This window comes from Hemiscyllium ocellatum, chromosome 12, assembly GCF_020745735.1.
Source record: "Hemiscyllium ocellatum isolate sHemOce1 chromosome 12, sHemOce1.pat.X.cur, whole genome shotgun sequence".
In the NCBI taxonomy this organism is placed as follows: domain Eukaryota; kingdom Metazoa; phylum Chordata; class Chondrichthyes; order Orectolobiformes; family Hemiscylliidae; genus Hemiscyllium; species Hemiscyllium ocellatum.
The window spans coordinates 30,567,045-30,590,002 of NC_083412.1; the positions used below are offsets into that span (position 1 = coordinate 30,567,045).

At 42.6% G+C, this 22,958-nt stretch overlaps 1 protein-coding gene across 1 annotated transcript; it reads right to left on the reverse strand.

The window, feature by feature from the left end:
- Nucleotides 1–2,826: 2,826 nt before the first annotated feature.
- Nucleotides 2,827–17,812, reverse strand: LOC132820707 (transcription elongation factor A N-terminal and central domain-containing protein). Its single transcript, XM_060832963.1, has 2 exons — nucleotides 17,711–17,812; nucleotides 2,827–4,024 (listed from the first exon to the last, which is right to left on the reverse strand). The coding sequence occupies exon 2, from the start codon at nucleotides 4,014–4,016 to the stop codon at nucleotides 2,922–2,924; it is 1,095 nt and encodes a 364-aa protein (XP_060688946.1). The 5' UTR covers nucleotides 4,017–4,024; nucleotides 17,711–17,812; the 3' UTR covers nucleotides 2,827–2,921.
- Between the last annotated feature and the right edge of the window lie 5,146 nt (nucleotides 17,813–22,958).

The window sequence follows — 22,958 nt, forward strand, 5'->3', positions numbered from 1 at the left end:
GGATATGGGCCGGGTGTTGGCAGGTGGGACTAGATTAGGTGGGATATCTGGTCGGCATGGACAGGTTGGACCGAAGGGTCTGTTTCCATGCTGTACATCTCTATGACTCTATATTGCCACAGGCAGCTGACATACCACCGAGGACTGGGCCAAGGCCCATACTGAGCTGCAGAGAGACCAGGTCAGGACCAACCACTAGCCGCAGAAAGACCAGGCCGAGACATACCACAAGCTGCAGAGATACCAGGCCAACACCCACCACGAGCTGCAGAGAGACCAGGCTGGGACATGACACAAGCCACAAAGAGACCAGGCTGGGACATGACACAAGCCGCAGAGAGAGACCAGGCTGGGACATGACACAAGCCGCACGGAGACCAGGCTGAAACACACCACGAGCCGCTGAGAGACCAGGCCAGTACGTGCCATGAGCTGCACAGAGACTGGGTTGGGACCTACCACAGGAGAGGTGAACACCAAGAGGGGGAAACCACCATGAAAGGGGAAGACAAATAAAAATAACAGGAGCAGAGGAGCTCCAGTTGGAGTCTGTTACTCTGCCACCATCTCGACCAGTAACTGTATCATTAATCATAAAACACTTACATTAAGTGATTTTATCTGTGCAGCATGCTTGTGCTGTATACGTCAGAATAAAGTACACTCTGACAAAAGTACTGACATTCTCATAGCCTGGAAGATGGTCTCTGACCAGACTGGCAGTGTCCTCTCCTCTGGACCATCCCACCTACAAGGACTCAGGTCCCCATCAGAGAATCACAGTGCCACCTTTCTCCTCTCTGACATCTTCATACTTTGTTCTTGACCAAGGCAGGACAGCTTTGAAGTGGTAGTGTTCATCTAGATGCAAAACACCCTTTTAGATATGGTGAGAGCACAATGGTTGCCAATGTTTGGCAGATATCTGCTGAGTGGTGAGTTGTTTTATGAATGGCACGTGATAAGATGAGATGGAAATTGGAAATGAACAATGCGATTTGGGCAGGACAGCTAATTAATGAGGCAAGATTGGTCAGGTAAGGTGAGAAGTCTCACAAGTCGTCACAGCAAAATACTCAATGCAATCCAGACTTAGCTGAAAAAATGTAACATTCAGCTTTCTGCATTTGATTGCAGCTCTTTTAGAATTCCAAGAGTCTATGCTGGGAAAGTTTAAGCAAGAAATTGTTTTCCTACCCTCTGGACATTACAGTAACATTATTAGAAACTGTTCGAAACTTAAAAAATTGTTTTTTATTCCAATAACTCCACATTCTCCGAAGTCAAACATGCAGATAGTTAAAATGATTTGGAGATGCCGGTGTTGGACTGGGGTGTACAAAGTTAAAAGTCACACAACACCAGGATATAGTCTAACAGGTGATTGTCACCTGATGAAGGAGCGGCGCTCCGAAAGCTAGTGTGCTTCCAATTAAACCTGTTGGAGTATAACCTGGTGTTGTGTGATTTTTAAGATATTTGGAAATTTGCGACACTGTTCAACTGTTCTATCTAAGTCAGAAGGCAGGCACACCTAGGAGCTCGCCTAGGACTCTGACCTCAAAAATCTTTAGTAATTCAGTGCCAGATCCACCTTTATCAGTATAGCATGATCATGGGCCCACCCTGTGTGGGAGTGGATGAATTTTCTGCATGCAACCTTAGGCAACCTGTGTTTAAAATAAGTGGTATGACTGGTTCTACAGCCAGTAAGATGTTGAAATTGATTCCTTTCGTAGTACACAGCACCTTCCCCAGAACTGGAATTGTGTAGTTTGTTGCCTGAGGTATTCTGGTATTCTGTTTGTGAACAGAATCCAAAGCTTAGGGTCAATAGACTTGAAATATTAACTCTACTTTTCTATCCGCTGATGCTATCAGACCTGCTGAGTTTCTCTAGCACTTTTTGTTCCAGTGTTTAGGACCTAGCTGAAGGTCTGTATATAAATGGTGGCAAATGAAATGAAAAATGCACAGGGATCTGAATTAGCACAATGGAGGGTTGTTACAGGTCTAGCGGAGAATATAAACAGTGCAATGCAGGGAATGGAATGGAGTGTCAATGGTGAGTAGGGTTACAGTTGACTTTTCTGATCTCAAGTAACAATGCCATTTTAATGCTAATGTTCACATCCCGATATGGGAGGTCTCATGACTTGGTAGGCAATGCCGCTGTCTGAGCCAGAAGCTCTGTGTTCGAGTCTCATTCCAGGATTTGTTGGCCATGGAAGAAGTGTACATCTTGTGGTTCAAGAGGTTAATAATCAGCTTGAAAATTATTCCAACACTTTCCCACTATTCCCTAAGGGGAAGAAAGTGTGTAAGAAGATTTTTTAAAAACCCTCAAAATTTGGACAGGGTTGTTGGTTACTCTAGGGAGAGTTAATGAATTTCAGTCTATCTGGTGTTTACCATTCCCATTTCATTGTTGTACCTCTTATTGCCTGTCACACTTTCATACCACAAATTAAGTGTTGCACCTCATTTTCCGAGTCCCACTTTCAGGAATGTATATTCCCTTCAATTTCACCCAATGATCTTTCACTGTGCTCCTCAATATTATGACAGGAGTCATAGCAACTCTCAATTCCTGATCTGAACTCTGACCAAACAATATATCACACTGTAATCTTTTGCCAGCTATCTAAGTTAAATATCTACATTAAATATTGGATTTTAGGACAATGCATTGCTCGTGAAAAGATAATACAATTCAGGAGTATGAAGACAACTAACTCTCACAGGAGAAAAACAGATTCAGGCAACGGTTCCTAGGCACTTTTTAAGAGTTTTTATTGTTAAATAGATAACGGATTTTGCTATTTTATTTAATATCTGATGCATAGCTGTTGACAGACACATATAGTCACTAGCTGTTAGAAAATAAATAAGTCAAATCCCCCTCAGATCTTATGCCATATCTAAATAGAAATCCAGCCACTGTTATACCATTTTTCTCCGCATTCGTTGCAAATGACAAAAGTCATCGTCTGTTCATCAGAGTTTCTGTTGCACACCCAACCTGGAAGAAAAAGTGTGCCTCTGGCAATTGCTGTCACAGTACAGTTAAATTTCTCACACCGTTTACATCTAATCTTGTTGGTCTTTGTTCCTTCCAGCCCATGAGGTAGCTGATGCTCCTGAACTCCAGAGCTTGTGTATGATGCTCTTAGCTGTTTCAGCTCATCACTTGCCATGTCCATCACAGACATCTCTGCAAACATTTGAGGAGTTACTTCCCCTGATAACATCTTTTGTCTTAAATGGGGATTTTTGGGGTTCTTTAAATTTGCAATCCTGCTTCGAATGCAAGCTTTGTACCTTTTATCATTCTTCATGTGCAATGTATATATAAATTGCTCCACTTTGTTGGCAATACTCTGCCACATTTCAACCACTCTGGCGTCAGCTGTTTCTGAACCAACTAGTGCTTGGAATAGAAGCTCTATGCACTTAGCCCGCACAGCCTGGAGAATAAATGTAGGCTGCTTGATTGGAGCTGCAGTACAGCCAATTACTGAATCTGGGCCTGATGAAAATTGTTTTTCATTGTGTGTTTCTGGAAGCATCTCTGTTGTGGGGTGACTGTGGCTGAGTTCAGTTCCCGTCATGACCTGGTTGTCTTCAGGTTGCTGTTCAGGCTTTCCACTCACAGAATCAGTTGCACCCAGCTCAGACTTTAATGTCCCCTCATTAATTTTATCTGTCTTCTCACTCTTTTCTTTGCTGGAAGCACAGTGTCTGTCTTCTGGACACTTTTCCTGGAAGCCACTGCTCCTGTAAAGCTTCTTCCATGCAGACAACAGATTCCGGGCCTTCTTCCTGGTATCTGCATCAGAACAAGTCTTTAAAACTCTGTATACAGCTCTGACGAGGTCAGTATTTTGCAGAACTTCAGGGGTGACCGGAATACCCTCAAAACCATGCAAAAGTAATTTTATCTCCTGGATACTGTTTCCTGAAATAAGCTTATCAATCTGATGAGCTCTGTGGATTACATCTTTCAGATTGTTCATTGTCACACCTGCCAAATATCAAATAGGTAGACATTATTATTCATGCAAATCTCACCATTGTCATGGAGAATATATTATGTAAATTCACCAATTAAAAATTAATGCCCCTCCTGCTCCAATTGTCTCTAAGTGGCTATATGCTTATATCTTAATATATATCCATTATATTTATATTTGTTAACTGAAAAACTAAAGGGAGCTTTTGGGAAATAAGAAAACAATTTAGTGACACTCTGTTAGGGTGGGCACCTCATGATCATTGCCATTATTAAAATGAATTATTAAAATGAATATATGGTGACTTGAAAGCGATGCCAATTTATTATATCAACTCCTCCATTCCCTAGGGCTATATACTTTGCTCTTTCCTCATCTACCCATTGCATCTTGACGACATTGTGGGAAAATATGGGGTCACCTTCCATATAAATATACAAATGCTGATCACATTCAGCTCTATTTTTCTGCTCTTCTTTTGGATTCTCTGCTGCCTCTGTGTTACCAGACCCTTTGTCCATCATCCATAATGCGACAAGCTGCAATTTTATACAGTCCTACTCTGTAACGAATCTACCATCTCCCACCATTGCTATAACAATATATATTTATACAGCACCTTCAACATAATAAAATACCTGAGAATGCTTCATTGCAGCACTAATCAAACCAGATTTGATGACAAACCACATAGGGAAATGTTAGGGCAGGTGAGTAACGGCTTTGGTCAAATATGTAGGTTTTTAAGAAGCATCTGAAAGGATGGTAGAGCTGAGACGTTTACAGAGCTGTGGTTTAGCTCGAGGAAGTCACAGCCAGTAATGGTGAGGCAGCGCAAATCTGCACTGGAGACCAAAACACAAGCTTGGTACAACCTCCTCCTTTCTCTGGTCACTCTCTCAGGTTGAACCGGACTGCGTGCAATATCAATGTTCTGTTTGACTTCAAACTGAACTCTGACTGCTCATGTGCTGCTGCTCCATTGCCTCCAACTTAAAACTCTCAGCATCATGTTACACAATTCATGATACACGAATTCAAACAGCAAAGGTAGCAACTGTGCAGGTTCTCTCTCTCTCTCTCTCTCTCTCCTGCATTGTCCTCACCATGTGCTTCCTTTGTCTGCTCTTCTCTCTTTTAAAACTGCTGTTGTTTTGACTTTTTTTTCCAAAGTTCCAAAACAATGCAACAGCATATAAAACAGTAATTGCTGCTCCTGGAATTCGAGGAAATCACCTCCAACACCTAAAATACCTCAAAAAAAGGAGCAGGTCTTACAGCCAGAAATTTTTCCCTTCCTCCATCTTGGATTACCCAGAATCCAGAAACCCAGATTGAGTTTTTTGAAGAAGTAACAAAGAAGATTGATGAGGGCAGAGCAATAGATGTGATCTATATGGACTTCAGTAAGGCGTTCGACAAGGTTCCCATGGGAGATTGATTAGCAAGGTTAGATCTCACGGAATACAGGGAGAACTAGCCATTTGGATACCGAACTGGCTCAAAGGTAGAAGACAGAGGGTGGTGGTGGAGGGTTGTTTTTCAGATTGGAGGCCTGTGACCAGTGGAGCGCCACAAAGATTGGTGCTGGGCCCTCTACGTTTTGTCATTTACATAAATGATTTGGATGCGAGCATAAGAGGTACAGTTAGTAAGTTTGCAGATGACACCAAAATTGGAGGTGTAGTGAACAGCGAAGAGAGTTACCTCAGATTACAACAGGATCTGGACCAGATGGGCCAATGGGCTGAGAAGTAGCAGATGGAGTTTAATTCAAATAAATGCGAGGTGCTGCAATTTGGGAAAGCAAATCTTAGCAGGACTTATACACATAATAGTAAGGTCCTAGGCAGTGTTGCTGAACAATAAGACCTTGGAGTGGAAGTTCATAGCTCTTTGAAAGTGGAGTCGAAGGTAGATAGGATAGTGAAGAAGGCGTTTGGTATGCTTTCCTTTATTGGTCAGTGTATTGAGTACAGGAGTTGGGAGGTCATGTTGCGGCTGTACAGGACATTGGTTAGGCCACTGTTGGAATATTGCGTGCAATTCTGGTCTCCTTCCTATCAGAAAGATGTTGTGAAACTTGAAAGGGTTCAGAAAAGATTTACAAGGATGTTGCCAGGGTTGGAGGATCTGAGCTACAGGGAGAGGCTGAACAGGCTGGGGCTGTTTTCCCTGGAGCGTCGGAGGCTGAGGGGTGACCTTATAGAGGTTTACAAAATTATGAGGGGCATGAATAGGATAAATAGACAAAGTATTTTCCCTGGGGTCGGGGAGTCCAGAACTAGAGACCATAGGTTTAGGGTGAGAAGGGAAAGATACAAAAGAGACCTAAGGGGCAACGTTTTCACGCAGAGGGTGGTACGTGTATGGCCGATAGATATGTGGATCAGTCCATCTTCCGCAGCTACACTGACACCACCCCTCACCTTTTCCTCCGCTACATCGATGACTGTATCGGCGCTGCCTCATGCTCCCACGAGGAGGTTGAACAGTTCATCCACTTTACCAACACCTTCCACCCCGACCTCAAATTTACCTGGACCATCTCAGACTCCTCCCTCCCCTTCCTAGACCTTTCCATTTCTATCTCGGGTGACCGAATCAACACAGACATTTACTATAAACCGATCGACTCCCACAGCTACCTGGACTACACCTCCTTAGACTCCTCCATCGCCAGACCATAGCAATACAACAGCTGGAGGAAGAGCGCCTCATCTTCCCCCTAGGAACCCTCCAACCACAAGGGATGAACCTAGATTTCTCCAATTTCCTCATTTCCCCTCCCCCCACCTTGTCTCAGTCAAATCCCTCGAACTCAGCACCGCCTTCCTAACCTGCAATCTTCTTCCTGACCTCTCCGCCCCCACCCCCACTCCGGCCTGTCACCCTCACCTTGACGTCCTTCCACCTATCGCATTTCCAACGCCCCTCCCCCAAGTCCCTCCTCCCTACTTTTTATCTTAGCCTGCTGGACACACTTTCCTCATTCCTGAAGAAGGGCTCATGCCCGAAACGTCGATTCTCCTGCTCCTTGGATGCTGCCTGACCTGCTGCGCTTTTCCAGCAACACATTTTCAGCTCTAATCCCATGCACCATCCTGACTCGGAAATATATTGCTGTTCCTTCCGTGTCGCTGGGTGAGAATCCTGGAATTCCTTCATAAGAGCATTGTGGGCCAACCCACAGCAGGGGGACTGCAGCAGTTCAAGAAGGCAGCTCACCCCCACCTTCTCAGGGGCAACTAAGGATGAACAATAAATGCTGGCTAGCCAAAAGCACCCACATCACACCAGTGAATAAATAAAAAAAAGTCCTCTTCGCCAACTTTCCAACCAACCCTAACCCTGATCTCCCATCTTTGTCTATTCCTACATCCCAAAAGTGGCAACCTTGCCTTCAGACATCAAACCCTTGTGCTCTGGAACCTTTAATCTCAACTCTGTTGCTTCTCCTGCCATTGCTTTAGGAACGTCCTTAACATTCAGTTCTGAGGCCAAGCTTTGGTTACCCTCACTAATAGCTTTTACCTGATTCTGTCTCTGTGAAGTGTCTTTAGACATTTTCTTAAGGGAAAGGTACTGTGTAACTGCTACTGCTAGTTTTGTGATTTTTTTTCTCCCTAATACTTGTGTTTTTTTAAATTCAATAAAATCTGAGGAACATCTAGAGATTTCAGCTGCTTACTTCAGCTCTTTCTCTGCCTGGAGGCAGGGACTGCTTGAATTTTTCAGCCATTTCTTTATATATGTTGAATGGTGTATATGGGCACATGGTGGCTCAGTGGTTAGCACTACTGCCTCACAGCAGCAGGCACCTGGGTTCAATTCCACCCTCAGGCGACTGTCTGTGTGGAGTTTGCACATTCTCCCCGTGTCTGTGTGGGTTTCCTCCATGTGCTCGGGTTTCCTCCCACAGTCCAAAGATGTGCCGTTCAGGTGGACTGGCCATGTGGAATTGCCAATAGTGTCTAGGGATGTGTAAGTTAGGTGGATTAGCCATGGCAAATGCAGGGATTGAGTAAGGCGGTGAGTGTGGGTGGGATGCTCTTCGGAGGGTTAGTGTGGACTTGTTGGGCCAAATGATCTGTTTCCACACTGTAGGGATTCTATGGCATATAGGTTCTGGCTGCTCTATAATTTGAATTTTACATTGTCCTTATTCCTAAGTTTTACAGATTTTGCCTTAATTTTTCCTGCTGTCAGCAAGAAGTCTTTGATTTCTGCAATCATTCGAGGGGCGGTGTCCTAGAATCAAGCAGCGTGGAGATGTGTAAGAAAGAACTTAACCAGCCTTGGTTTCGGAATAATTTGTTAACAATTAGTGTTATTTATAGATTTGAAAAACTGCAAGTTTGATTTGTCCTTAAGTTTCTAACAATGTTCTTGCAGTGTTTTAGGACTGTCTCACTCCTTAGACCAATATGCTTTACAAATGTTATTCATATTAAAATACATCAAGCATATTGCAGCTCCCTCCAATGGCCTAGGTTACTACAGCAATGACAAAATAAATTGCTCCAGAATCAACTTCATTCTTGCTGTTTGAGCTAGTCCTAAACAGGTTGCTGTAGATGTCCTTGATGCCACATTCTAGGGAAAGGTGTATCAGTGTATAATCCTCTCTTCGTTGCTGCAAAGTACAGATGCAGACTTCAGCTGAGACTGACTTTGGCTGTGTCTCCCTTCCTGCTTTCTAGGCCAACAAGTGAAGACCTGACTGAGGCAGCGAAGTGTAACGGACCTTAGTACAGTCACAGCCTTGTGGGAATCAGCCTCACAGCAAAGGAATAAGAGATGTCGCCGCGTTAACCTCTGGGAAATTCTGTGCCCCTGTAGCAAACAGTAGTTTTTTTTAGGAGCTTAATCTTGATTTTAGCTCAACTGCAACTAAAATTAATCACTTGAGCTCCAGTGGGGCTTTTGGGGGGCGGGGGGGGGGGGAGTAAACTGTCTCACAGCTTTCCGGTACTCTGGAAGCCTGGACAAACACACATTGCAATGTTATTTTGCATGCGTGTTACCAAGGCAACAGTGACCCCTGAAGTGAAACACAGAGCAGCTGATATTTTGAACAATAGAGTTCTTATTGCCTTGTGGAAGCTAGACTGCCAGGCTTTTGCACAATCAGGATCTTACTTTAAGAGTGGTATTAACCCCTTCTCCCCCATTTCAAACTAAAACTTACATTTAAAGGAATCTGCCACAAACAACCCTGCACACCAATCTCTGATCTGGGTTTGATCTGGGTTTTGTAGAAGGGCCCTCAAATAAACTACAGTAGCGCCTCGACTTATGAACTTAATCCATTCCGGGACCCGGTTCACAAACCGAGAAGTTCACGAACTGAATCATTTTTTCCCATTGTTCAGATAACGTAAGAAAGCTCGGACGTAGCAACGAATGCGGTTCACAGCGCACATGCCAAAGACGAACTGAATGAGATCACGCGGGGCCCGAGAGCTTTTGTGTTCAACGAGCTCGTAGCAAAGCAGAACAATTAAACCACGTGGTCGCGTTTTGCGTTCATACCTTCGCTCGTACTTTGAATTTTGTACGTATGTTGAAGCAAAATTTTACATAAAATTCTGTTCGTAAACCGGTTTGTTCGTATGTCGAGGCGCTACTGTATTTCAAATACAGTACTGTACTGTAATGTATGAGGCAATATTATACTGTATTATGGTCTAAACCCCCAAACTACAGTGATCCCAATGGAAACTGTGATGCCAGGCAGTCTAAATGTATTACTGCACTTATAATCAAAAATAGCATTGATTAATTGTAAAATACAGCAGTCAGGTGGCATCATAAGGGGAAGTCATACCTGGCAGACGTGTTGGAATTCCTTGAGGAGATAATGAGACAGTGAGTGTGACATTTTTGTACTTCCAGAAGGCCTTTAACAAGGTGCTGCACAAGAGACTGCTAAATCAGATAAGATTCTGTGGGCTTCAGGCCAAGCTACTGGCATGGATAAAGGATTGGCAGACTGGCAGAAGACAGAGAGGAGGAAAAAAGTGTATTTTTCAGGATGGCAGCCAGGGATGGCAGGGAGATTTGCTAGAGCTGCTTGGGAGGATTTAAACTAGTAAGGTGGGGGGTGGGACTCAGGGAGATAGTGAGGAAAGAGATCGATCTGAGACAGGTACAGCTGAGAACAGAAGTGAGTCAAACAGTCAGGGCAGGCAGGGACAAGGTAGCACTAATAAATTAAACTGCATTTATTTCAATGCAAGGGGCCTAACAGATGAACTCAGGGCACGGTTAAGAATGTGGGACTGGGATATCATAGCAATTACAGAAACATGGCTCAGGGATGGGTAGGACTGGCAGCTTAATGTTCCAGGATACAAATGCTATAGGAAGGATAGAAAGGGAGGCAAGAGAGGAGGGGGAGTGGCGTTTTTGATAAGGGATAGCATTACAGCTGTGCTGGGAGAAGATATTCCTGGAAACACATCCAGGGAAGTTATTTGGAAGGAACTGAGAAATAAGAAAGGAATAATCACATTATTGGGATTGTATTATAGACACCCCAATAGTCAGAGAGAAATTGAGAAACAAACTTGTAAGGAGATCTCAGCTATCTATAAGAATAAGAGGGTAGTTATGGAAGGGGATTTTAACTTTCCAAACATAGATTGGGACTGCCATAGTGTTAAAGGTTTAGATGGAGAGGAATTTGTTAAATGTGCACAAGACAATTTTCTGATTCAGTATGTGGATGTACCTACTAGAGAAGGTGCAAAACTTGACCTACTCTTGGGAAATAAGGCAGGGCAAGTGACTGAGGTGTCAGTGGGGGAGCAATTTGGGGCCAGTGACCACAATTCTATTAGATTTAAAATAGTGATGGAAAAAGATAGACCAGATCTAAAAGTTGAAGTTCTGAATTGGAGAAAGGCTAATTTTGATGGTATTAGGCAAGAACTTTCAAAAGGTGATTGGGGGCAGATGTTCGCAGGTAAAGGGACGGCTGGAAAATGGGAAGCCTTCAGAACTGAGATAACGAGAATCCAGAAAAAGTATATTCCTGTCAGGATGAAAGGAAGGGCTGGTAGGTATAGGGAATGTGGATGACTAAAGAAATTGAGGGTTTGGTTAAGAAAAAGAAGGAAGCATTTGTAAGGTATAGACAGGATAGATTGAGTGAATCCTCAGAAGAGCATAAAGGCAGTAGGAATATACTTAAGAGGGAAATCAGGAGGGCAAAAAGGGGACATGAAATAGCTTTGGCAAATAGGATTAAGGAGAATCCAAAGGGATTTTACAAATACATTAAGGACAAAAGGGTAACTAGGGAGAGAATAGGGCCCCTCAAAGATTAGCAAGGCAGCCTTTGTGTGGAGCCCCAGAAAATGGGGGAAATACTAAACGAGTATTTTGCATCAGTATATACTGTGGAAAAATATATGGAAGGTATAGACTGTAGGGAAATAGATGGTGACACCTTGCAAAATATCCATGTTACAGAGGAGAAAGTGCTGGATGTCTTGAAATGCATAAAGATGGATAAATCCACAGGACCTGATCAGGTGTACCCTAGAACTCTGTGGGAAGCTAGGGAAATGATTGCTGGGCCTCTTGCTGAGATATTTGTATCATCGATAGTCACAGGTGAGGTGCCGGAAGACTGGAGGTTGGCTAATGTGGTGCCACTGTTTAAGAAGGGTGGTAAAGACAAGCCAGGGAACTATAGACCAATGAGCCTGACCTCAGTGGTGGGCAAGTTGTTGAAGGGAATCCTGAGGGACAGGATGTACATGTATTTGGAAAGGCAAGGACTGATTAGGGATAGTCAACATGGCTTTGTGCGTGGGAAACCATGTCTCACAAACTTGATTGAGTTTTTTGAAGAAGTAATAAAGAGGATTGATGAGGGCAGAGTGGTAGATGGGATCTATATGGATTTCAGTAAGGCGTTCGACAAGGTTTCCCATGGGAGACTGATTAGCAAGGTTAAATATCACGGAATAAAGAGAGAACTAGCCATTTGGATACAGAACTGGCTCAAAGGTAGAAGACAGAAGGTGATGATGGAGGGTTATTTTTCAGACTGGGGGCCTGTGACCAGTGGAGTGCCACAAGGATCAATGCTGGGTCCTCCACTTTTAGTCATTTACATAAATAAGTTGGATGTGAGCATAAGAGGTACAATTTGCAGATGACACCAAAATTGGAGGCGTAGTGGACAGTGAAGAAGGTTACCTCATACTACAACATGATCTTGATCAGATGGGCCAATGGGCTGAGAAGTGGCAGATGGAGTTTAATTCAGATAAATGCGAGGTGTTGCATTTTGGGAAAGCAAATCTTAGCAAGACTTATACACTTAATGGTAAGGTCCTCGAGATTGTTGCTGAAGAAAGAGACCTTGGAGTGCAGGTTCATAGCTCCTTGAAAGTGGAGTCGCAGGTAGATAGGATGGTGAAGAAGATGTTTGGTATGCTTTCCTTTATTAGTCAGAGCATTGAGTACAGGTATTGGGAGGTCATGTTGCAGCTGTACAGGACATTGGTTAGGCCACTGTTGGAATACTATGTGCAATTCTGGTCTCCTTCCTATCGGAAAAATGTTGTGAAACTTGAAAGGGTTCAGGAAAGATTTACAAGGACATTGCCAGGTTTGGAGGATCTGAGCTATAGGGAGAGGCTGAACAGGCTGGGGCCATTTTCCCTGGAGCGTCAGAGACTGAGGGGTGACCTTTTAGAGGTTTACAAAATTATGAAGGGTATGTATAGGATAAATAGACAAAGTCTTTTCCCTGGGGTGGGGGAGTCCAGAACTTGAGAGCATAGATTTAGGGTGAGAAGGGAAAGATATAAAAGGAACCTAAGAGGCAACTCTTTCACACGGAGAGTGGCACGTATTTGGAATGAGCTGCCAGAGAAAGTCGTGGAGGCTGGTACACTTGCAACATTTAAAGGGCATTTGGATGGGTATATGAATAGGAAGGGTTTGGAGGGATATGGGCCAGTGCTGGCCGGTGGGACTAGATCACGTTGGGATATCTGGTCGGCATGGATGGGTTGGACCGAAGGGTCTGGTTCCATGCTGTACATCTCTATGTCTCTATTACTGGTGGAGTTCCGCTGGGGTTAATGTTGGTACCACACTATTCATGTTAAGCATTAACGATGAAGAAACTACTAAATTTACAGATGACACAAAGATTGGTGAGGGATAGGTAGTGTTGAGGAAATGGGGAGGCCACAGAAGGACTTGGAAATGCTGGGCTAATGGACAAAGAAGTGGCAGATGGAATACAATGTGAGAAAGTTTGAGGTTTACGTTTTGGTTGGAAAAGTATAGAAATAAACAATTTTCTAAATGGGGAAGAATTTGTAAGTCTGAAGTGCAAATGGACTTGGGAGTGCTGATTCAGGATTCATTTAGGGTTAACATGCAGGTTCAGTAGGCAATTAGGAAGGCAAATGCTATGTTAGCATTCATTTCGAGAGGACTAGTAAACAAGAGCAGAGATATAATGAGGCTCTGGTCAGACCACATTTGCAATGTGTAAGCAGTTTTGTGCCCTGTATTTAAAGATGGATGTGTTTGCACTGGAGGGGATCCAGGAGAGCTTTACGAGAATAATCCTGGAGGTGAAGGGCTTGTCATCAGTGCTTGAAGACTGTGGGTCTGTGCTTGGAGTTTGGAAGGATGATGGGCATTTGATTGAAACTCTCAGAATATTGAGAGGGGCTGGGTCAGGTAGAGCCAATGCTTCTGCTAGTAAGACAGATTAGCACCCTGGGCACAGCCTCTGGGTGGAGGGACAACCTTTTAAGAACGAGATGAGGTATTTCTTCAGCCAGAGGGTGGTGACTTTGGAACTCATTGTCACAGAGGGCTGTGGAGGCCAAGTCATTGAGTGTATTTAAACAGAGATAGATTCTTGACTGTAAGGGAATCAAGGAACTGCACAGTGAGTCAGTTAGCACTATTGCCTCTATGCCAAGGACCTGGGTTCGATTCCACCCTCAGGAGACTGGTGCAAACTCCACACAGACATTCTCCCCATGTCTACATGGGTGGGTTTTCTCTAGTTACTTCGGTTTCCTCACACAGTCCAAAGATGTGAACATTAGGTGGATTGGCCATGCTAAATTAACCGCAGCATTTAGGGATGCAGGAATGTATGGGTGGATTTGGGTGGGATCTCTTCGGAAGGTTGGTGCAGATTCAATGGGCTGAAAGGCCCACTTCCACACTGTGATTCAAAGGTTATAGACAGAAGGCAGGAGAATGGAGTGGAGAAACATACTAACCATAATCGAATGGCAGAGCAGACTCAGTGAGATGAATGGCCTAATTCTGCTCTTATGTCTTATGGTCTTAAAATTCTATTTGCTTTCTTAATTATGTGCTGCATCTGTATGTTAACTTGTATGTTTTATACACTGGAACATTAAGATCACTGTGCATTGCATTTTTCGAGTACCTCTCCATTTAAAGAGTGGTCTGCATTGTGGTTGTAACCAAAGTACATGAGCTCATACTTTCCAAAACTAAACTGCATGAACTTTGTTTTTGCCCATTCACTTAATTTCTGTTCACACAAAAGAGATGCCTGAGTGGAGATTTGATTGAAGTAGAGTCAGAAACATTATGGACATTTAAGCAACTCTTGGATAGGCACATGGATGATAATAAAATGTAGGTTATATAGGTTAGTTTGATCTTAGAGTAGGAAAAAAGGTTGGCACAACACTGAGGGCTGAAGGGCCTGTACTGTGCAGTACTATTACATGTTCTACGTAATAAAGGCGCTTCACAAAAACAGGACCAAAGAAAATAGACCATGATGGCACGGTGGCTCAGTGGTTAGCACTGCTGCCTCACAGTGCCAGGGACCCAGGTTCAATTCCAGCCTCTGGTGACTGTGTGGAATTTGCACATTCTTCCTGTATGTGAGTGGGTTTCCTCCAGGCGCTCCAGTTTCCTTCCACAGTGTAAAGATGTGAAGCTAGGCTAAATTGCCCATAGTGTTCAGGAATGTGTAGGTTAGGTGAATTGGTTAGGAGTAAATATAGGGTAGGGGAATGGGTCTGGGTGGGTTACTCTTTGGAGGGTCAGTGTGGACTTGTTGAGCCCAAGGGCCTGCTTCCACACTACGGATTCTATGATCAAGGTACAGAAGGAGACATTAGACAATTGATGAGCTGAAAATGTGTTGCTGGAAAAGCGCAGCAGGTCAGGCAGCATCCAAGGAGCAGGAGAATCGACGTTTCAGGCATGAGCCCTTCTTCAGGAAGAGCTGCCATTAGACAGTTGATGAAAAGCCTGGTCAGAGAGTAGGTCTCAAGAAGTATTTTTAGAAGAGGAGTCAATCCAGGAGGTTTGGGAAGTAAATTGCAGAGCTTAGAGACTAGACAGATGTAATCACAGCCAACACCTGGTGTAAGCTTGGAAAGCTGGGATGCTTAAGAGATATTGGAGCACTGCAACCATTTGAGATGTGAAGGTGGGTTGTGTTGAAAATGGTCCACTGAAGAAGGAAGCTTCAAAAATGGAAGTTAAGAGCATCCATATGAGGATACAAACATAATGGAAAAGGAAGAAAATATAATACAACATTTCCCTGTGTAAAAGGTGGCATATACAAGGAAGAAGGATAAACTAAGAGAAAAGAATGGAGACCTTTCTGGTGATAGAATATAGGTAGTGATATAATCCAGGTCATTGTATGAATCAATAGACTTACTATAATTATCACTGGGGTCAGAGAAATTGTGAAAGTGAAAAGAAAAGTCAGATGTGACCAAGTCAAGATGTGGGATGGCTAGAAAGTGATGCACAGCTAATAATTCTCTAATCAGGAAGAGAGGTGAAAATAACCCTGACAGAGCCATTATTGAATGATGAAGAAGCAGCACTCCGAAAGATTGTGATTTCAAATAAACCTGTTGGACCATAACCTGGTGTTGTGTGACTTCTGACTAGTCATTAAAAAAAATGAAAAAAAATCAAAGTGTTTTAGATTGCAGCTGGCAGAGGCTGGGAAGTGCACTACTTATATCTGAAGCCATAGCTTGGAGACAGTACGGAAAACATTTTAAAAGTAATTCACACTTAACACTCAACATTAACAGTTGAAACTAACTTTGGTACTAGAGTGTATATTGCATCACACTTGGAACTCACCCATGCAAACCACTGTAATTACCATTTCAATTGGAACATCATCAAATAAAGTGTAAAATCCTGAAGATAGATTGGGTATCAAGAGGTACATATAAATAGAATTTCATTTTGCAGCAAACAGCATCGTAGTAAAACATCACTGTAATATGATGATATGGCTGAGTTTACAGTTTTAAAGAGGCAATTTCATGAAGAACAATTTTGCAAATGCTTTTCTATTGCCTTGAAAAGTAATATAATGTAAAAAAAGTTGATATATCTGGTACCATCTATTAATTATCATGATGAAAACAATAGTGATGTTTCTTCCCAAAGAAAGGTTTTCCAAATGATTTCTAAACAGTGTATTTAACACCAGTTTTCTCTCACACACTTTTGCATTGATGTTTTTGTTCTTCAAACCATAGTCAAAAATAAAATAGTTCTCACATGGAAGATTCCTGTGTGACCTCTGTATATTACTCAGGACAATTTACCCAATTATACCGGGCAATGTTTGAACTACTACATTGATAAACAACAATCTTAAAATAGAGAATTTAAGAAGTGGGAAGTGAAAGATAGAAAGTGCGGAAAATATGTAAAAAACTATAAAATCCACATTGATTTTTCATTTTAAAGATGTATTTGCTCTAGCCAAACTGACTTTGTGGAGCATAACGACATTCACTGTTTTCCAGTCAGGCAACTCAAATTAATCTTCCTCCTCCAAAGTTCCTTAAGTCAGTTACAGGGGTCTCCAAAGTTATGTTGATTATTAATGAACCAATTAACCTCATAATCACAAAACTTGAATAAATAAATTGGCCTTTGGCAGTCACCTCACTCACCCACACTTCATCGAATGGGGTGTTCTTTCAGTGAATGTGCTGGAATCAAGATGTCATGAACAGATAATTTGGTCATTGTCACAGTGCTGTCTGTCGGTGTTGACTGTGTGCAAATTTGCTGCCACATGTTCCATATAACAAAAAATGACTGTTCTTGGATAAAGTCCTATTGGCCATAAGTACCTTGGGGTGAAGGGAGGTTGAGGAAAATGCTGCATGAAATGCAAATTCATCACTCACTTTGTCTCCAGACACATTCCAACCTTATGTAGCTGTCAACCTTCTTCCAAACTATGACTGCAATGTATAATTAAACCAGAATGCAATCGAGGAAAAGGTGGCTATTCTCTTATTCGTGAAATTCACTGACTGCTTGGAAATGTGGTGTAAGTGTTTGGATTAAAAGGGGGAGAAAGCAGCTTGGAACATGGGGATGACATTGTCTGACAGGCCAGTACTGGGGCCGATTGGCCTCTGCCTGTGATCCTTTCCCCATTTATTGGGGAAGGGGGAGGGCAGAGCAGTAAAACCCTCCAGCCGGCAGGTGGCGGTGTCACTGCCCTGAGGTCTCCAACTCCCCGGGAACAGTGGGCAGCGTCAGAGAGAGAGAGAGAGACAGGGCCCGGATTCCCGGGGAGGGGGTGGCGGCCAGCCTCGAGCTGATGGGTTTCCAGTAATCGGAGGGAAAAAAAATACAAAACAAAAACCACTTACTCCCCGATCCCCACCCTCTGCTCGCTCTTGGCGCCTGACGCCGGGGGAACAGAGACTCCTGCAGGTGGCGCTGCCGAACCGGATCGAGCCTCCAGGACTGGACCACACCACTGGGGGCGGGGCGGGACTGGACCACACCCCCATGGGGGCGGGGCAGGACTGGACCACACCCCATGGGGCGGGGCAGGACTGGACCACACCCCATGGGGCGGGGCAGGACTGGACCACACCCCAAGGGGCGGGGCAGGAGTGCATCTACTCTGAAAGTGGTATTTTTGTTTTCACCTGCAAATGTTGGAATGCAGCATTCAACAGCTCTGTCAAATTATATCACCTGACCAGCACATGAGACCTGTTTTGTAATTTTTTAGAAACAATTCTGTGTACTCTTGGTTGGGAAATCAGATATGTGAGTTTCACTCAGAACTGCTATCTTTTTACACTGCATTAATAAAAGTAATTGGAGATGGGCAATGGACCTCCTTCCACCTAGCCCACCTCCATCGCCCCTCCCCCAAGTCCCTCCTCCCTACCTTTTATCTTAGCCTGCTTGGCTACTCTCTCTCATTCCTGATGAAGGGCTTATGCTTGAAATGTCGAATTCTCTATTCCTGAGATGCTGCCTGGCCTGCTGTGCTTTGACCAGCAACACATTTTCAGCTGTGATCTCCAGCATCTGCAGACCTCATTTTTTACTCAAATCCAAAGATGTGCAGGTTAGATAAATTGGCCATAGTGTTCAGGGATGCGTAGGTTAGGTGCATTAGTCAAAGCTAAATATCTGATAATAGCGTAGGGAAATATGTCTGGGTGGGTTACTCTTCAGAGGGTCGGTGTGGACTTGTTGGGCTATAGGAAAAACAAAGTAAACAAAAGAAAAAATAGAATGCTGGCCAAGGCAAGTGGTGCCCATATTCCATAATTTAATACATTATGAAAAAAAAATGAAATTTTCACAGGCAGCAGGCTTAGATGGAACTGGTGCTAGCAACTCACTTTGAAGGTGTACATTAGGCCTGCAGCTTACCTGGCACACAGCCTGAGTCTGTCTGCTTGGTGGAATGTATCAAGAGTGCGGTGCTGGAAAAGCACAGCAGGTCAGGAAGGGCTTATGCCCGAAACATTGATTCTTCTGCTCCTCAGATGCTGCCTGACCTGCTGTGCATTTTCAGCACCACACTCGACTCTGATCTCCAGCATCAGCAGTCCTCACTTCCTCCTCTTTGGTTATTTGGGATATTAATCCATTCACTAAGTATAATGGAGAGTATTTTTACTTGTCCAAGATGGGTGGTAGTGATATGTCAGCCTGTAGTTCATCTCTTCCCATTTTTATTTCAATTGACTTCAACTGTGGGAGATATGATGGAAATTGACTTGCTAGCACCTTTCTTTACACTGTTGGACAAAATAAAAACTTGCACTTGTTAAAGAAGAAGCTTGCCAATACTGATATAAAGTGGTGAATCCTGTGTGACTGTTCAATGTGATGGATGTCACAAAGTTAGAAAGGCAGAAAAAACAATTTTATCACCATATAGCACAAGTATATATACACAGTTAACACAGGTTGTGATGAAAAAACAAGGAGGGTTTGATATCTCTACATTGAAAGAATCTAAAAAATTGAGACAGAAGATTTTGTGTTGTCTGTACAGGCAGATTAATTCCAAAAGTGATTCTTCGAAATTAAGTCTACTTTGAATTCCAGCTCCTCTGCTGTGTATCCATCATGCTTGGGGTATAAATTATATGAGTTGCATCCATCAAGTTGGAGGACAGTTAATGTAATTTATTATTTCAATTAATTTTACCGAGCTTTAGCACATTCTTTTCACACTTAGTAATTCCTTGTGGTGAAATTAATAGGCACCTAAGGGTTTAATGATCACATGGGCTCCAGTATTGAGTAACAGCTGGCCTCATTCTACAAGTGTGCTTTTACTATTGCACCTTGAAAGATTACAGGTCACCCATTAGCCGCAACATTTGTAGTTCACCCCTGAACTATACTGATATTTTTCACTCTGTGGTGAAACCGGCAGACTTCAACCACAGAGAGTGGAAGAAGTTACAACACACATACAACACTTGATAAGGTTGTGCTGTTAATTATGAAGGAAAAGTTTAGCAAACTTTGTGAAAAGAGATTTTATCTATGTAGGTAGGCTGTGGAAACAAGCAAGTCAGTGTACCAAACTTCCTGTCTGGATATTCTACCCATCACTTATAACATTCTCAGACAAAATATTCATTTTTATCATTAATTCATTTTTGCACTGTACCAAGTGTGCTTAATAACATATTGTAAGATTGAACTAAGCATGTTGTGGAGTGGTGTGGAATATTTGAAAATTTTCTGGGTTTTATCATATGTCTTTATGAATCAAGCTGATGGTCAGGATATCCTTGAGATCAATTAAATAATACTGGATGGTAAGCAATAAGCATCAGATAGCTGTTCTCCTGTTGTAACCATCCCTTCTAGATGACAGATATAAGAAATGCATTCAATGTTCTATGTTCTACTTTTGGAATAAATAAAGCAAACATGTAAGAACTAGACATGTGACATTGATAAGGTGTGTTTCTGCTCGCTAAATAGAAGTTGTTTTAAACTTAAGTGTTATTACTTCAGAACGCTGTACAGCTCAAAATATGTCAAGTGATTTATGTTGTGTTCTGGTTTGTGATCAGAAATTTGCTGATCTTTAGGTGGTTCGAATTACCCCCCGATCCCTGGTCCTGACATGAAGAAGGCAGTAGACTGGTGTTTCAGGGCAAAAGAATCTCTGTATTTAACGCCAAAATAAATAAGCGTAATAAAGAAATAAAGATAAACGCAATAAACCGTGAAATTAGCACTATCAAATATACAGAGGACAGCAATTATGTACACTATTAAACTAAACACAGATTAATCACAATTAGAACCTAAACAGCAGTTTTAATCATAGATACTTTAATCAGGCTTCCAACCTTGGATTTCCCTGCACTACCACCACCCACTTTCCCTTCCCTGCTAGCTAGGTCAGGAATTTTGGGGTCTCAGGTGTTTCAGCTCACCACTGAGGAAAGCACAGTTTTAAAGTGCGGCCAGTGATAAGGTTCTCACTGTTGGTTCTCTTGGTTTGGAGCAGGCCTGTGTCTGGAAGCTCTCATTCAGGTAGTATTAGGTTGGCTTGTCCCCTTGTCGGATGCCCTTTGATGTGATACTGCCCTTGGTTTGTCTTCCCAATTCCGCTTCTCTGTTCGGCCTATGTCATTCTTGATTCTGAAGCTGCTTGTTGGGGCTGGAATCCTGTGGGGAAGCTGTTTGTGCAGGAGCTTATTATTGGGGGATAAAAGGCTCTCCTCAGGCTAGGTCAGGGCTGGCAGTTATATAGTCTGTGTGTCCTGTTATTTCCCCTCAAATCTGTGATGTCCATTCTGTTTCTGGTGTTTGCTTCTGGAGTCAGTTGGCTTCCTGATAGTTAAGAGTATAGTCGGTTCTGATGTATCGCAATTGTTCCATTCTTGTGCGATTTTGTGTTGTAAGAACATTGTGCAATAGCCAAAATTGCGTTATAGCCAATACAGGTAAGGAAAGTTTATGTTCTACACATAACAGTCTAAATTCTTCAATTGCATTGAAGCCAATTCATGTTGAAGAAACATGCGTCATAGCAGAATCGACTGTACATGTGAATGTATTTTGAAGTTGAATGTACGGTATCTGTATGGGTTCCATAATGTCTGCTGCTGGGTAGGTTAAGGTGTAAAAGTTAGTTTCAGTATAGAGTGTTAGGTCTGTTTGCACTCTTGGAGTGGATGTATTTATTGGAATTCCAGGTTGAACAGTAATCTCAGACTAAAATCGTTCTGGTTCAGTATATAGTTGTTGCAGCCTGAGCTCAGGCATTTATCCAATGTTTTTTAGATGTTAGTAAAGTCCAGGGTCTTGTCCAGTATTTTAGATGATTGGGTTTTTTGCTCAATCCTACGTTTATAGTAGTTATTTAGCAATCAAAGGTGGAAAGAGATTGGCAACTCAATTTAAAAAGAACATAAATATAGAAAGCATGTACATTTTTCTAAACAATCTCTTCACTCCCTTTCACAATCCATTCCCACCTCTCCAAAATCTCACCGGTCCTCTCATCCTGACAATCTATTCATTCCCTAGTCCTCCGCAACCAGTCAGCTCCTCCCACAATCCTCTCGGGACCTGGGTTCAATTCCACCCTTAGGCAACTGTCTGCATGAAATTTGTATACTCGTCCCGTGTCTGTGTGGGTTTCCCTGAGGTGCTGTGGTTTCCTCCCACAAGATGTGCAGGCTAGGTGTATTAGCCATCGGAAATGCAGTGTTATGGGGATAAAACCAACTATCATCACATGTCTGCTTTTAATCAATCGAACAGTCAAATGGGAAACCGAGTGAAAATGAATTAAAACATACCCTGGATGAAAATTCTAAGGTTTTTGAGGATGTCCATATTTCTGGGTGCTCTACATCCCCTTCATGATCAAATGAATTGAATAACCTCCAAACTGTTTGAAAAAAAGACTAACTGTTGATGTAAGAGCCCATCGGTAAATTCTGATATGGACAAAAAGATAAGGTTTATATATATAATGGCAAATGAAAACACGTGGTAAAAACCATAATAATAAGTTGAATAATAAGGAAAGTAATGAAAGAGGAAACTTAAAATGCAGCAGGTCTGATGAGACAACAGACAATGTAAATGAATACAGTGGAGACATAAAAAAAAGGAAAGCAGACTGGAACTATGAATCCAAACCATCCAGGAATATGAATTATAGAATAAAATATTCTGTAGGCACATATGTTTTAAAAAATAAGTCTCAGATAGAACTATCAAAGAATGGTCAGGTTAAAATTACACACAGTGATGCTGAAATGGTAGAACTATTAATTACCTTACCTCACTACAAGATACATCAAGTAGCAATGATATCAGATGATAGGATTAGAAATTATACAACAGAGTTTAAAATTTAAAAAATTTGAAATATTAACTAAACATGACGGCAAGGTGGTTCTGTGGTTAACACTGCTGTTTCACAGTGCCAGAGTAGACAGGCAGGAGGCTGGAAGAACACAGCAAGCCAGGCAGCCTTAGGATATGAAGTCAATGTTTTGGGTGTAACCCTTCTTCAGTTTCACAGTGCCAGGCACTCAAGTTCGATTCTAACCTCGGGCAACTGTGTGGATTTGTACATTCTGCTCCTGGCTATTTGGG